Genomic DNA, 14,134 nt, shown 5'->3' with positions numbered 1-14,134 from the left:
CACCGCGCCCGGCCCACCACACCATTCTTATCCCAGGAAATGATATTTGAATGTTTACTGGTTGCTTTCTTCCCCCATCCCAGTAGACAGTAGGCTCCTTAAGAGCAAGAACTCTGGCAAGTTTCTTTTCTGACTAGCAAATTGATCATGCTTTTGCAGAGCTTCTCAGTCTTCAGTATGCACATTAAACACCTGGGAGGTTTTGAAAATTCATTTACTGAGGCCAGGCATGGCGGCTTATGCCTGTAATCCCAGCACTTTGGGAGGCCGAGGTGGGCAGATCACCTGAGGTCAGGAGTTCCAGACCAGCCTGACCAATATGATGAAACCCCATCTCTACTAAAAATACAAAAATTAGCTGGGTATGGTGGCATGCACCTGTAATCCCAGCTACTTGGGAGGCTGAGACAAGAGAATTGCTTGAATCTGGGAGGTGGAGGTTGCGGTGAACTGAGATCGTGCCATTCAGTCTGGGAAAAAAGAGTGAAACTCAGTCTCAAAAAAAAAAAAAAAATTCATATTCTGATCCAGAAGTTTTGGAGTGGGAATGCTGTGCCAGTTAATTTTATGTGGGAACCTGACTGCGTGACGGGGTGCCCAGGCATTTGGTCAACATTATCCTTGACTGTCTGTGAAGGTGTTTCTGGGGGAGACTAACTTTTGAATCAGTAGATTGAGAAAAGCAGATAGCCCTCTTCTTTTTTTGGGCGGGGGGGGACGGATTTTAGCTTTTGTTGCCCAGGCTGGAGTGCAACGGCATATTCTCGGCTCACTGAAACCTGTCTCCCGAATTCAAGCGATTCTCTTTCCTCAGCTTCCCAAGTATCTGGAATTACAGGCATGTGCCATCACGCCTGGCTAATTTTGTCTTTTTAGTAGAGACAGGGTTTCTCCTTATTGGTCAGGCTGTTCTCAAACTCCCGACCTCAGGTAATCCGCCCACCTCGGCCTCCCAATATGCTGAGAATACCGGCATGAGCCACCACGCCCAACCTAATTATTGTATTTTTAGTAGAGACGGCGTTTCACCATGTTGGCCAGGATGGTCTCCATCTCCTGACCTCGTGATCCACCTGCCTCAGCCTCCCAAAGTACTGGGATTACAGGCTTGAGCCACCACACCCGGCCAGATTGCCCTCTTTAATGTGGATTGGCCTCATTCAATCAGTCAAAGGTCTGAGTAGAATAAAAGGCTGACCCTCCCACATGTAAGAGGGAATTCCTTCCTCCTGACTGTCTTTAAACTGGGACAGTGTTTTTTTGTTTTTGTTTTTGTTTTTCTGCATTTGAACTCTAACTGAAATATTGGCTTTTCCTGAGTCTTGAGTCTGGCTGCTTTTAGATTAGAACCACACCACCTACTCTCCTGGTTCAGGGGCCTTCAGACTTGGACTGAAACTATATCATTGGCTCTTCGGGGTGTCCAGCTTGTTGACTGCAGATCCTGGGACTTGTTAGCTTCTATAATCACATGGGCATTATAATAATAAATCCTTATAATAATCAATTCCCTATATTAAATCTAGTAAATAATAATCTAGTAAAAGTAATAACCTAGTACAAAATAATCTAGTAAACAATAAATCTAGTAAAAATATGTATACACACGTATATTTATACACACATGTGCATGCGTGTGTGTGTGTGTGTGCATGTTTGTATAATTGGTTCTGCCTCTTTAGAAAGCTGTGACTAATACAGATTTATATCACAAGCTTCTATGTTTTACTTCTGATGCTGCTGGTGATCTTTGGGTAGCAAAGATATGAAATATGAAATAGAGAATTTTCTCCTACTCCATTTTAAATTTAGTGTTTAATACAAATAAGACTATACGTAATCTGTATACCTCTGCCACTTTCTTTTTCTTAACCTGAATGTAAGAATCCTCTATAATGCTCTAAGGCCAAAGAATTATGTCATTGTTTTTAATCTGACCACACAATTAAAAACAAACAAATAATAATTGGAGTTAATGCATGATAATTGTTTTTGGAAAACTGGAATTGATCCACACATTCATGTGAATGCACAAAATAATCCTGAAACAAAGTCATGTTTGTTTATTCTCATGTATCATTATATGTAGTTTTCAAAAGTTGCTACTCTGCGTAGGTGAACCTTTTATATTACAAAATATCTGCTGCAATAGCTAATTAATGAGGTCATTGACTAGTTTTTAAAATGAGTATTATTAAAATGCCTTAGTTTTTGTTAATTGCATGGGCTCCTAAAAAAAGAGTAATTGAAAATTTAATTACATCAGTGCTTTTCTTCAAATAACTAAAGCTTATTAAACTTCAAATGTTCAAACATTTAAGCATCCATTGAAATAGCAATAGCTATAAACAGTGTGCAGTTCTAAATACTAATTAAACAAACTCTAAATCACCATAAAGCTAAGCTGAATTTTAAGTAACTCTTATGTTGTAAGTGCTCTGTTCCACTCATATACAAGGAAGATTAACCCCTTCAATTCTGACCACTTCTGCAGTCTTGTGGGCATCTCTCAAAATGCTGTGGCTGCTGTTGAACCACTTTCTTCTTATACTTGGACCAAAAAAGAAAGACTAATTAGACAACCTGGAACATGTTGCTAATGCCACATTAGTACTCTTGGAACTTTTTTTTTTAAAAACTGAGAATATACAGACATAAATTTGTGGATTTTATGTTTTGTATCAAAACATACTTGCTTTCTTTTGTAAAAATAATGTTTCTTAGGTTTTACTTTTAACTTAATATTTTTGGAGATAGAGTCTCTCTTTGTTGCCCAGGCAGGAGTGCAGTGGCACAACCTTGGCTCACTGCAACCTCCGCCTCCCAGGTTCAAGCTTTTCTTCTGTCTCAGCCTCCTGAGTAGCTGGCGTAACAGGTATCCACCACCATGCCTGGCTAATTTTTGTATTTTTTAGTAGAGATGGGGTTTCACCATGTTGACCAGGCTGGTCTCAAACTCCTGACCTCAAGTGATCTGCCCGCCTTGGCCTCCCAAAGTGCTGAGATTACAGGTGTGAGCCACCATGCCTGGCTAGGTTTTAATTTTAAATACCCAAAGTATAAATTTCACCAACCAAATACATCCTATAAACATTTTAAAAAATTGATATGGTTCAATACCAGCCTGACCAACATGGAGAAACCCTGTCTCTACTAAAAATAAAAAATTAGCTGGGCGTGGTGGCACATGCCTGCCATCCCAGCTACTCGGGAGGCTGAGGCAGGAGAATCACTTGAACCCAGGAGGCAGAGGTTGCTGTGAGCAGAGATTGCACCATTGCACTGAAGCCTGGACAACAAGAGTGAAACTCTGTCTCAAAAAAAAAAAAAAAAAATTGATATAACCTTCTACTTTCAACTGAGATAGCATAATTGACACCAGACCAGGTCTCCTGTAAGAAACCAGAAAATTGGACTAAATATATGAGTAAACTGTTTTCAAGCATTGGATTATGTGATTTTAGACAATGTAATTATGACAGAAGGCCTTCTATTTTGTAGTAGTATCTAGATTCTGGTTCTGGAAGGAGAACCTAAAAAAAGCAGCTGGGCACTGCAGCTCACACCTGTAATCCCAGCACTTTGGGAGGCCCAGGCAGGTGGATCACCTGAAGGTCAGGTGTTCGAGACTAATCTGGCCAACATGGTGAAACCCTGTCTCTACTAAAAATATAAAAAAATTAGCTGGGCGTGGTGGTGGGCACCTGTAATGCCAGCTACTTGGGAAGCAAATTGCTTGAACTGGGGAGGGAGAAGTTATGGTGAACTGAGATTGCTCCATTCCACTCCAGCCTGGGCAACACAAGAGTGAAACTTCAAAAAAAAAAACAAAATGCACAGCAGTTTTGCTGAGATGAAGCGATAGAGATTGGAGTTTGGGAAGACTGAGGTCGTTAGAACTGGGAGGGAAGAGTTTCAGAGAGGAGGAGCTATGCAAAGAAAGAGCTCCACAATTCTTGATTTTTGACTGAATACTAAGCTGCACATACATAAAGGAAAAACATATGAAACTCTTCTCATAACATTTAGAGACATTTGCATTCTGACCAACTTAAGTGGAGAAGTCTTGTGGGACAACAGAGCATTTGGTAGAGCTCCAGGAAAGGCTATGTATAAGAATAAGCAAAGCCAGGCACAGCCTAGAATAAAGGCTACTTTAGATATCACTTACCTAACGAAGCTTAACAACAAGCTCTGATATGATGCAACTGATCTGCAAGTAACTAAACTATAGAAGGAGGATATGCAGACAAAATCACTCAGACACTGGGTTAAAGAAGGAAGTGGCTTTATTTGGCTGGGAGCGTCGGCAGACTTGTGTCTTAAGAACTGAGCTCCCTAAAAAAGAAATTCTTGGTCCTTTTAAGGGCTTACAACACTAAGGGGTCCACATGAAAGGGTCATGATAGATCAAGCAAATGTGGGAGACGTAACTAGGGGCTACATGTGTTAGATAACAGAACAAAGTTTTGCAGTGCTTCCTCATACAATGTCTGGAATTTACAGATAACACAAGTAGTTTAGATCAGGGTTTGACTTTTTAAATATGTTCTTTAACTACTAGGCCCAGGTGGTGGCTCCAGGCCATCTGGCTGTTTATCTGACTTTTGTTTCTTTTTAACTTTTTGCTTTCTCCCTTTCTTCACCTCTTATAAACTAGGAAAGGCTGGGGGGCAGGGGAAGCAGGAGAAGTGGTGGTCTCCTATCTCATTTCCCCCTTTTGAGACTCTCACTTATTAGGGGGAGTTCTCACTTTCATCTTCACTTTTTCAGTGTCTCTACAAGACAGAGTGATAGTGATTCATGTAATACACTTGTGTTGAAGTTTTCCGAGGAACCAAGGTTGCAACAAAACATTTTATCATTTGTAGGAGCAAGGGTAATACACAAGGGAGCAGCAAGTTCTTATTACTAGCAATAAACTTAGTAGGGTTTTCAATTCTCCCGTAGCTGGAAACCATTTTTCAAATAAAGACTTATGATTCAACCTGTGCCAAACCTGAACAGACACGTGTGCCAACTTTAGCATGTCCCTGATTATATTTATGACCATCTGTCCTTGTCCTTGATCATCTATTTTCAGACAGCAATAGGTTAAGTTGAATTTTCCACAGACCCCTTATTCAGCTGAGAGCAAATAGTCCAATGCAAGTCTATTTTGATATATGGCATTTTTTACTTGGGCTTTCTGCTAGGCAAAAACAGTCGAAGCTCGGCCATATTTATTAGTGATTATTTTTAAGACAGCCTGCAAACAAATGATCTGATTGAGCAAGTGTATGAGGGTTTGGTTACCAAAAATAGAAGTTGTTAAGAGCTAGACAATTGAACCTGTGGGAGACTGTTGGGGAAAAGAGATAAAGTTATCTTCAGGTATGAACATTTTGCTTCCTAAGTCTACTAGTCTCCTATGTTAGTCCTTCCAAAAACATAACATGAGGAAATACATAGGCTGCTGACAAAGTTTTCAGCAAGCTGAGTAAATAGGTTTCTGGCTAAGCCCATTAAGAAGCTGGGACCACAGGGACTGCGACACCACGCCAGGCTAATTTTGGTATCATTTGTGGAGACGGGGTTTCTCCATTTGGCTCAGGCTGGTCTCCACCCTCTGGGCTCAAGCGATCTGCTCTCCTCGGCCTCCCAAAGGAGGACGGCTCACGATTACAGGATCATGCCCGGCCCTTCATTTAAAACAAAACAACCGCAACGACAACCACAAAACATTTTAGGGAGTGGCAGTTATCAGTGTCAACTAACAGACTGAGAGTTTGTGTCTAAGAAGTCCTTATGTACTCGATGATTTCCAAAGAAAGAAAAAAAGGGAGTCTCATATCTCATACCTTATTTATGATTGCAACTAGGGCGTTATTTAAAAAAATCAGTGACCAACCAAACGAGGGTTGATCCAAATGTCTTCCATCTTCTGAATTCTGAGGTGGCCTCCAAGCAGGGAGGCAGTGGCTGGGTGCGGGAGGCAAAATCACAGGGCCAGCACTTGACACCTGCAGAATGCAGAGGCTCAACTTTGCACCAAGCCAAAGGTTCTGGTGTCCATTGGAAGTTTCGTTCCCCAACCCGCATTGACTTTGCATTGTTCCTCCTCCCCCCAGATTTTATCCCTAAGGCCAGTCCTGAGTTTATCGTCGGGAGAATCTCCTCTTGTAGTCTCGAATTGCCTTGGCCATCAGCGGGGCCACTTTCTTGGCAGCCTGTTTCCGGGGTTTGGCCGCGGGCGCCGGGCGCTCATTGCTGCTGCTCAGGCAGGGGTTGGCCCTCTTCTCAGGGAGCCTGTGAAGGAGGCTGCTGCTGCTGCTGCCGCTCATGCTGCTGCTGCTGCTGCTGCCGCCGCTGGTGCTGCTGCTGTCACTGCTGCCGCCGCCCACCAGGCCCCCACCGCCCCTATCGCCACCGCCCACGCCGCCCCGGCTGGAGGGAAGGTGGCTGCTTCCCGCGGGTTTGGGGGCTGGCTTGATCTCTCCCTTTTCGGGGTCAGCGGCTCCTGCAGACTTCTCTTGCCTCCTTGAAGCATCATAAGGCGTCTTGGCCACAGAGTTGAAACAGATCATCTTTGTCTGTCGGCCGCTGGGTTTGTTTTCACGTGCAGATCGGATTTTCGTGGTGACTAGTCGCAGCCGCTGCTCTCGGGAGTCCCGAAGCCGCAGGTACAGCTCCCGCCAAGACTCGTGCGCCTGTGGCTTTTCGTCCTTGAAGTCCTGCAGACAATGAATCCTCCATAATTCATCCGTGTTCCCAAGGAGTGCGTGATTGTATTTCTCTCTGCGATACAGCCGATCAGGCCTCCACCCTTCCGGAAGGGTGGAAGGATTGTTTCTAAGCACCGGGACGCACTGCTGGCGCAGCGTCAGCACCTGGGGCTGGCAGGCAGGCCTGGAGCCCGAGGACACCTGCATCTTAGCATTCACTCTGTGTCCAGCGAACGCGGCTTCCTCCTGGAAGGCTGGTGCGGAGAGTGCTTCTGGCTTTTCCTGGGAGGTCATGGCCTCAAAAGCGGAAAGCAGATCGTAGTTGGCCTGCATCCAGGCCTCTGAGGGGTCCCAGAGCTCTGAGAAGGCATGGCTGGGCCCCGTTTTCGGCCCGGCGGAATCAGCGCCGGCCACCTGCAGCCTCTCTGACTGGCTTTCCTGGACAGGAGGCAATTTCTGCGCGGAAGCCCAGCGGGGCCATTTGTGCCCGTTGCTGTGGCTCACAAGCGCTTCCCCCGGGGGTTGGCCCTGGCAGCCCTGACCCAGCAGAGGCCCGCCCTGAGCGGCGTGAGCGTGGCCTCTTCCGGGTTGCTTCCCGGGCACAGCGGGCTCAGGGCCCTCGGGCATCGGGAGGGGAGCGGTGTGCAATGGAGGGGCCCGATGGGGGCCTGAATCAGCTGGGGCCCTTCTGGGGCGCTTTCTCTGGGCTCTGGGCTCGCCACTGGGAGACCTTCGGTGAGGTCTCTGGAGCCCCGGAGGTGTTCTGTGTGCTGTCCGTCTGTGCTCAGGACTGTCAGGTGGGCTCCGGGGGGCCGTCCCGTTCTCTGGGAAGCCCCGGGCCTTTTCCTGGTCCTGAAGAGCCTCCCCGAAGTGCTTTCGGGAAGCGCTCTCCTCGGGGTCCTGTGCATCAGGCCCGGTGTTTGGGTCCACAAGCACCAGCTTCTTCCACCGGGCCGCTAAGTCTCTGGCAAAGTCGCCCACCTGCTGGTGCTTCCGCAGGCGCTTCACCGTCTTTCTGATTCCAGTCTCCGCCAGGATGTCTGCCGTCATGGGCAAGGCGGAGAGTTTCTGCAAATATTTCTCTAGCTTTTTCGGGTCCGTCTTAGTGGCCAGGCGCACCTGCAGCTTCTCCACTGCGTGCAGCGTAGTGGACCCTGCCGCCATCTCAGCAGAGCTGTGCAGGCCTGGCTGTCCCGGCGGTCTCGGCTCTGTCCTGGGGGAGCGTGGGGGGCGGGGGGGGGGGAGGGCAGGACAGGAAGTCTGGGGTCGCCGGTCCTCGCTGCCCGGTTCAGGATGTGGAGTCGCAGGCTGGAGGGAACCCGGTCCTCGGAGCAGCGGGCCAGTGGTTCTGGGGCGCCGGTCCTCAGAGACCGCGGGCCTCGGGGGCGTGGAGCCACGGAAACCTGGAGCAAGCTCAGTCCTCGGTGCAGCGGGCCACTTGGTCTGGAAGGCCGGTCCTTGCAGACAGCTGAGCAGGCCCGCTTCTGGTCCTCGGGATGTGGAGCCACAGCCTGGAGTGACCTCTGCGGTGCGCCGTCCAACGCCGAGTGAAGCTCCCGTGCCACAGTCCGGCCTTATATAGCCAGCCCCAGGCCCACCCAGGGCTGAAGCCCTGACCGCCCTTGGCCCCTGGGCTGCCCCGCCCCGATACGTAATCATTGCGTCAGCAAAATCCGGCCAATCAGGAGGGTCCACGCCAGGTGGACTGCTGTGCCCCACAAGTTGTTTAGGTTAATTTCAGCCTGGACACACCCCACTGAGTTCTACCGTTGGCCCTCCGTGTTCGCAGGTTCCACATCTGTGGATTCCAAAAGACACACGACTGAATCTTCTAGGGAGTAAAACCCAAAATAACAACACCGCAAGACAACATCGTAGAAAGAAGGACCGACAGAGGATAACAACCCTTTACCTGGGATTGACCTTGTGTGAGGGGACTTGCCAACATTCGTAGCAAAGTGGGATTAAGAGAGATAAATGAAAAAGGTGTGTTTTACTTCTCAACATCGGCTCCATCAAGTTCAAGACGCTTTTGGAAGCAGTGTCTTTTCCCCGCCCTCTAGCCCATCCCTCTGAAACCCCCAGGGTCCTGGGAATGTAACGATTTCCATGAAATCTTTTTTCCATCGTTGACTGAGGAAAACTGGGTGCTTTTTAGGGATTTTCTAAGTCTAGGAAAGAAAAAGAAGTCAGCAGGCGCCAAATCAGGACTGTAAGGTGGACGCCTCATGATTTCCCGCGGCAAGTCTTGCCCAGCTGCCCTTGTTGGGTGAAAGGCATGAGCAGGAACATCGTCGTGGTGGAGAAGAACTCTCTGGTGAGGACTGTTCTCGCTCCAGCTTTGGCGGCTAAGTTTCTGAAAACGCTCTCCTAGTGAGCAGATGTGATCACGGTTTGGCCCTCCAGAAAGTCAACGAGCGGAATCCCTCTGGCATCCCCCCCAAACGGTGACCATGACCTCTGCTCTTGACTGCTCCTCTGTGGCTTTGAATGGAGCGCTGCCACCTCTTGGTAGCCATGGCTTCGTGCTTGGTCTTCAGGATCCTGCCGGTAGAGCCACGTTTCATCTCCTGTTACCAGTCTGGGAAGAAACGCTTCAGGATCTTGCTCCCACCGGCTGTTTAAAATCTCCTCAGAAAGGCTTGCTCTGGCCTGCAGGTGATGTTGGTGCCACGGTTTGGGCAGCCGAATTCCACTCTAATCTTTCAGTCAGAATGAGGCAAAGAGAACCATTTGAAGTGTCTATGATATAGGCTATTGTTTCTGTTCTCGATGAGGGTTTGAGTGAGTTTTTCAATTTTCACATGACTTTTTTTTCTCTCTCTGACTCTGTGTGTGTGTGTGCATCTGTGTGTGTGTGTGTGAGTGTGTGTATTTCTTCTGAAGAAGGAAAGTGGTTATAGCCTGAGAATAGGGGTATTAGAATTCAGGTGTTAAGGCTTTTTTGAGAATTACCCCTCCTTGCTGTGTGGCAAAACATATAAATGTGCTTTGTTTTTCATCTTCCAGCTCCCTCATAAAGAGGACCCTAGTGCAATATTGGCAAAACTTCCGAGCTCCTAGAATGAGGATTCTTTTAATAGAGATGGGATTTTTTTCATATTGGTCATCGTGGTCTTCAACTCCTGATCTTATATGATCCACCAGCCTCAACCTCCCAAAGTGCTGGTATAGAGGTGTGAAGCTCCCCACCCTGCCTTCTTTGAGTGTTATATCATGACTGATAGGATCAACTCCCTTTCCTCAGAACGAATGTTTCTCTGTCTTCCTCAAATGCAGTTTACTTGTCCTGGTTTTTTACCTGTGTGTGTGTGTCATAGCTTGCACACATTCCTTTGATTACCAGCCTGCGTGAGGCCAACAAATGCCCTCTGATAGAATGTAAAGGTTCAATATAGCTTGCAGAAGCCCCTGTGATCTGAACTGCAGGTTGTTAACCTGGTCATCTCATGGTAATTAGAAAGTCTGATTGGCAGCTTTAGACTTCTTGTTTCAGAACCTGAATAAGCTGATTAAGGTGTCGCCATCCTGTCATAGGGGTTCTGGGTGAAAAGATTGGGAATGATTGTATGTGTTACTTTGGGAAACTCTTTTGGCTTGATGAATATACCAGTGATTACCGTTCATTTATGAAATCAGGTAGTTCCTTTTTCTACATAATAGCAGTTTTCTTTGAGCCATGCTCTGGTTCTGTCCCACACTCTGGAGTGCAGTGGAATGAGGAAAGGTCACTGCAACCTCTGCTTGCCCAGCTCAGGCAATTTTGCCACCTCAGCCCTTTAAGAAGCTGGGACCACAGGGGTGTGCCACAATGCTGGGCTAATTTTGATATCTTTTTCAGAGACGGGGTTTCCCTGTTTTGCCCAGGCTGGTCTTCACCTACTAGGCTCAAGCGATTTGCTTTCTTTGGCCTCCCAAAGGAGGATGGATCATGAATACAGGACCATGCCCAGCGTTTTATTAAAAAACAACAACAACAATAAACAGTTTACGTATTCAGAATTATCAGTGTCACTTAATGGCTTGTGAGTTTTGTCTAATAAGTTCTTATCTACTTGATGATTTCAAAAAAAAGAAAGGAAAAGGGGAATCTCACATCTTGTTCCTTATTTATTTATTTATTTATATATTTTTTTGAGGCGAAGTCTCGCTCTGTCGCCCGGGCTGGAGTGCAGTGGCCGGATCTCAGCTCACTGCAAGCTCCGCCTCCCGGGTTTTTTACGCCATTCTCCTGCCTCAGCCTCCCGAGTAGCTGGGACTACAGGCGCCCGCCACCTCGCCCGGCTAGTTTTTTGTATTTTTTAGTAGAGACGGGGTTTCACCGTGTTAGGCAGGATGGTCTTGATCTCCTGACCTCGTGATCCGCCCGTCTTGGCCTCCCAAAGTGCTGGGATTACAGGCTTGAGCCACCGCGCCCGGCCTTGTTCCTTATTTATGATTACAACTAGGGTGTTATTTAAAAAACTATCAGTGAACAACCAAAAGAGAATTGTTCCAAATGTGTTCATATCTTCTGAATTCTGAGGTGTCCTTCAGGCTGGGAGGTAGTGGTTCGGTGTAGGAGGTAAAATCAAAGGGCCAGCATGTGACACCTACGGAATTCGAAGGCTCAACTTTGCACTTAGCTAAAGGTTCTGGTGTCCATTGGAAGTTTCGTTCCCCAACCCGCATTGACTTTGCATTGTTCCTCATCCCTCCAGATTTTACCTGCAAGGCAAGTCCTGAGTTCATTGTCGGGAGAATCTTTTCTTGTAGTCTCGAATTGCCTTGGCCATCAGCGGGGCCACTTTCTTGGGAGCCTGTTTCCGGGTTTTGGCCGCGGGCGTCGCGTGCTCATTGCTGCTGCTTAGGCAGGGGTTGGCCTGCCTCTCAGGGAGCTGGTGAAGGACACTGCTGCTGCTGCTGTCTCTGCCACCACTGTCACTGCCCCTGCTGGAGGGAGCATGGCTGCTTCCCGCAGGCTTTGGGGCTGGCTTGATCTCTCCATTTTCGGGTTCAGTAGCTGCTGCAGACTTATCTTGCCTCCTTGACGCATCATAAGGCGTCTTGGCCACAGATTTGTAATAGATCATCTTTGCCTCTCCGCTGTTGGGGTTGTTTTCACGTGCAGATCGGATATTTGCTTTCAGTACTCTCAGCCGCTGCTCTTGCCTGTCCTGAAGCCGCAGGCACAGCTCCCGCCAAGATTCGTGCTCCTGTGGCTTTTCTTCCTTGAAGTCCCAGAGACAATGAATCCTCCATAATTCGTCGGTCTCTTGAATGAGTGCGTGATTATATTTCTCTCTGCGATACAGCTGATCAGGTGTCCACCCTTCCAGAATGGGTTCAAGATACGAGTAGGGGATCCCTTCCACATCGCTGAGGGTGTCCGGATTGTTTCTAAGGACCCGGACGCACTGCTGTCCCAGCGTCAGCGCCTGGGGTTGACAGGCAGGCCTGGAGCCCGAGTACACCTGCATCTTAGCATTCACTCTGTGTCCAGTGAAAGCAGTTTCCTCCTGGAAGGTTGGTGCAGTGAGTGCTTCTGGCTTTGCCTGGGAGATGATGGAGTCAGAATCCAATAGCGAATGGTAGTTGGCCTGCATCCATGCCTCTGAGTGGTCCCAGAGCTCTGAGAAGGCATGACTGGGAACCGTTTTCAGCCCTGCAGAATTAGTGCCGGCTGCCTGCAGCCTCTCTGACTGGCTTTCCTCGACAGGAGGCAATTTCTTAGCTGAATCCCAGGACACACGAGTGCCCTTGGAATCGTTTGCTTTCCTTTGTTTATCTCCAAGTGCAGTGGTGGTAGATGTCCCAGTCTTTTTCTTTTGCTTCTGCAACTGGTCGTAAGTGTGGTATTTTTCAAATGACAGAGTGGGCTGCTCGAATTCCTCAGCCATATCTACCTCCTCCACCTCAGAGAGGGAGCTCATGGTCATTCTGCCCACATGAGCGGTTGGTGGCTTCCCCTCTTGAGTCTTTCGGTGGTTGGAAAGCTGCTCTTTCTCCTCGGAAGACAGGCAGTGTGTCCCATTTCCTGGGTAGGAGCCGTCTAGACTGGGCATCTTCTTGTGCGAGTGTCTGTGATGAGGCCTATTTGGGTGACCGTCTGGAGCCACCGCCAAGGCGGGGACATGCTGGCTGCTGCCAGCTCGTCCCTCTTCCTTGTCCTTCTTGGCGTCACCTGAGGGTGGCCTGTCCCTGGCACTTTCCCGGGAGGGCATCCTTGGGGTTTCCTCTCTTAAGCGGGCCCGGGATGATTTCTCCCTGATCAAATTAGGGGAGTGCCAATCGCCCTGGGCACACAAGGGGCATTTTTCCTGGCGGGACGATTTGTGTCCCTTGCTGTGGCTCACAAGCCCTTCCCCCTGTGGTTGGCCCTGGCAACCTTGACCCAGCAGAGGCCCGCCCTGAGCGGCGTGAGCGTGGCCTCTTCCGGGTTGCTTCCCGGGCACAGCGGGCTCAGGGCCCTCGGGCATCGGGAGGGGAGCGGTGTGCAATGGAGGGGCCCGATGGGGGCCTGAATCAGCTGCGGCCATTCTGGGGTGCTTTCTCTCGGCTCTGGGCTCGCGACTGGGAGACCTTCGGTGAGGTCTCTGGAGCCCCGGAGGTGTTCTGTGTGCTGTCCGTCTGTGCTCAGGGCTGTTAGATGGGTTCCTGGGGACTGTCCCGTTCTCTGGGAAGCCCCAGGCCTTTTCCTGGTCCTGAAGAGCCTCCCCGAAGTGCTTTCGGGAAGCGCTCTCCTCGGGGTCCTGTGCATCAGGCCCGGTGTTTGGGTCCACAAGCACCAGCTTCTTCCACCGGGCCGCTAAGTCTCTGGCAAAGTCGCCCACCTGCTGGTGCTTCCGCAGGCGCTTCACCGTCTTTCTGATTCCAGTCTCCGCCAGTATGTCTCCTGTCATGGGCAAGGCGGAGAGTTTCTGCAAATATTTCTCTAGTTTTTTCGGGTCCGTCTTAGTGGTCAGATACACCTGCAGCTTCTCCACTGCGTGCATCGTAGTGGATCCTGCCGCCATCTCACCAGAGCTGTGCAGGCGTCACTGTCCTGGAGGTCTCGGCTCTGTCCTCGGGGCGGCTGGACACGAAGCCAGGCAGCGACCTCGGGATGTGGAGTCTCAGGCTGGAGCGACCTCGGTCCTCGGAGCAGCAGACCACTGGTTCTGGGGCGCTGCTCCTTGCAGACCGTAGGCCTCAAGACGTGGAGTCACCACAGCCTGGAGCAAGCTCAGTCCTCGGTGCAGCGGGCCACTTGGTCTGGAACGCCGGTCCTTGCAGACAACTGAGCAAGCCTGCTTCTAGTCCTCGGGATGTGGAGCCATTGCCTGGAGTGACCTCTGCGGTTTGCTGTCCAACACGGAATGAAGCTCTAGTGCCAGAGCTGGGCCTTATATGGCCCACCGCAGGCCCACACTCAGGGATCTAGCCCTGACCCTCTTAGCTCCTGGGCTGCC

The 14,134-nt window shown here is 49.2% G+C and overlaps 3 protein-coding genes across 5 annotated transcripts in view; 1 reads left to right on the top strand and 2 right to left on the bottom strand.

The window, feature by feature from the left end:
- The window catches only part of KATNAL2 (katanin catalytic subunit A1 like 2), a 120,571-nt gene that overhangs the window by 34,091 nt on the left and 72,346 nt on the right, over positions 1-14,134 (top strand). The gene's annotated exons all lie outside the window — the stretch shown is intronic.
- LOC117063932 (elongin-A3-like) lies at positions 5,579-7,918 on the bottom strand. The gene has a single exon (XM_033177824.1). It carries the CDS (start codon positions 7,866-7,868, stop codon positions 6,138-6,140), a length of 1,731 nt encoding a protein of 576 aa, XP_033033715.1. The 5' UTR covers positions 7,869-7,918; the 3' UTR covers positions 5,579-6,137.
- On the bottom strand, positions 11,129-14,035 carry ELOA2 (elongin A2). Its single transcript, XM_033177813.1, has one exon. It carries the CDS (start codon positions 13,697-13,699, stop codon positions 11,432-11,434), a length of 2,268 nt encoding a protein of 755 aa, XP_033033704.1. The 5' UTR covers positions 13,700-14,035; the 3' UTR covers positions 11,129-11,431.

The sequence above is a fragment of the Trachypithecus francoisi genome, unplaced genomic scaffold (assembly GCF_009764315.1).
Source record: "Trachypithecus francoisi isolate TF-2019V2 unplaced genomic scaffold, Tfra_2.0 Lachesis_group19, whole genome shotgun sequence".
Classification (NCBI taxonomy): Eukaryota; Metazoa; Chordata; class Mammalia; order Primates; family Cercopithecidae; genus Trachypithecus; species Trachypithecus francoisi.
This window is presented reverse-complemented; position numbering and strand designations above follow the sequence as displayed.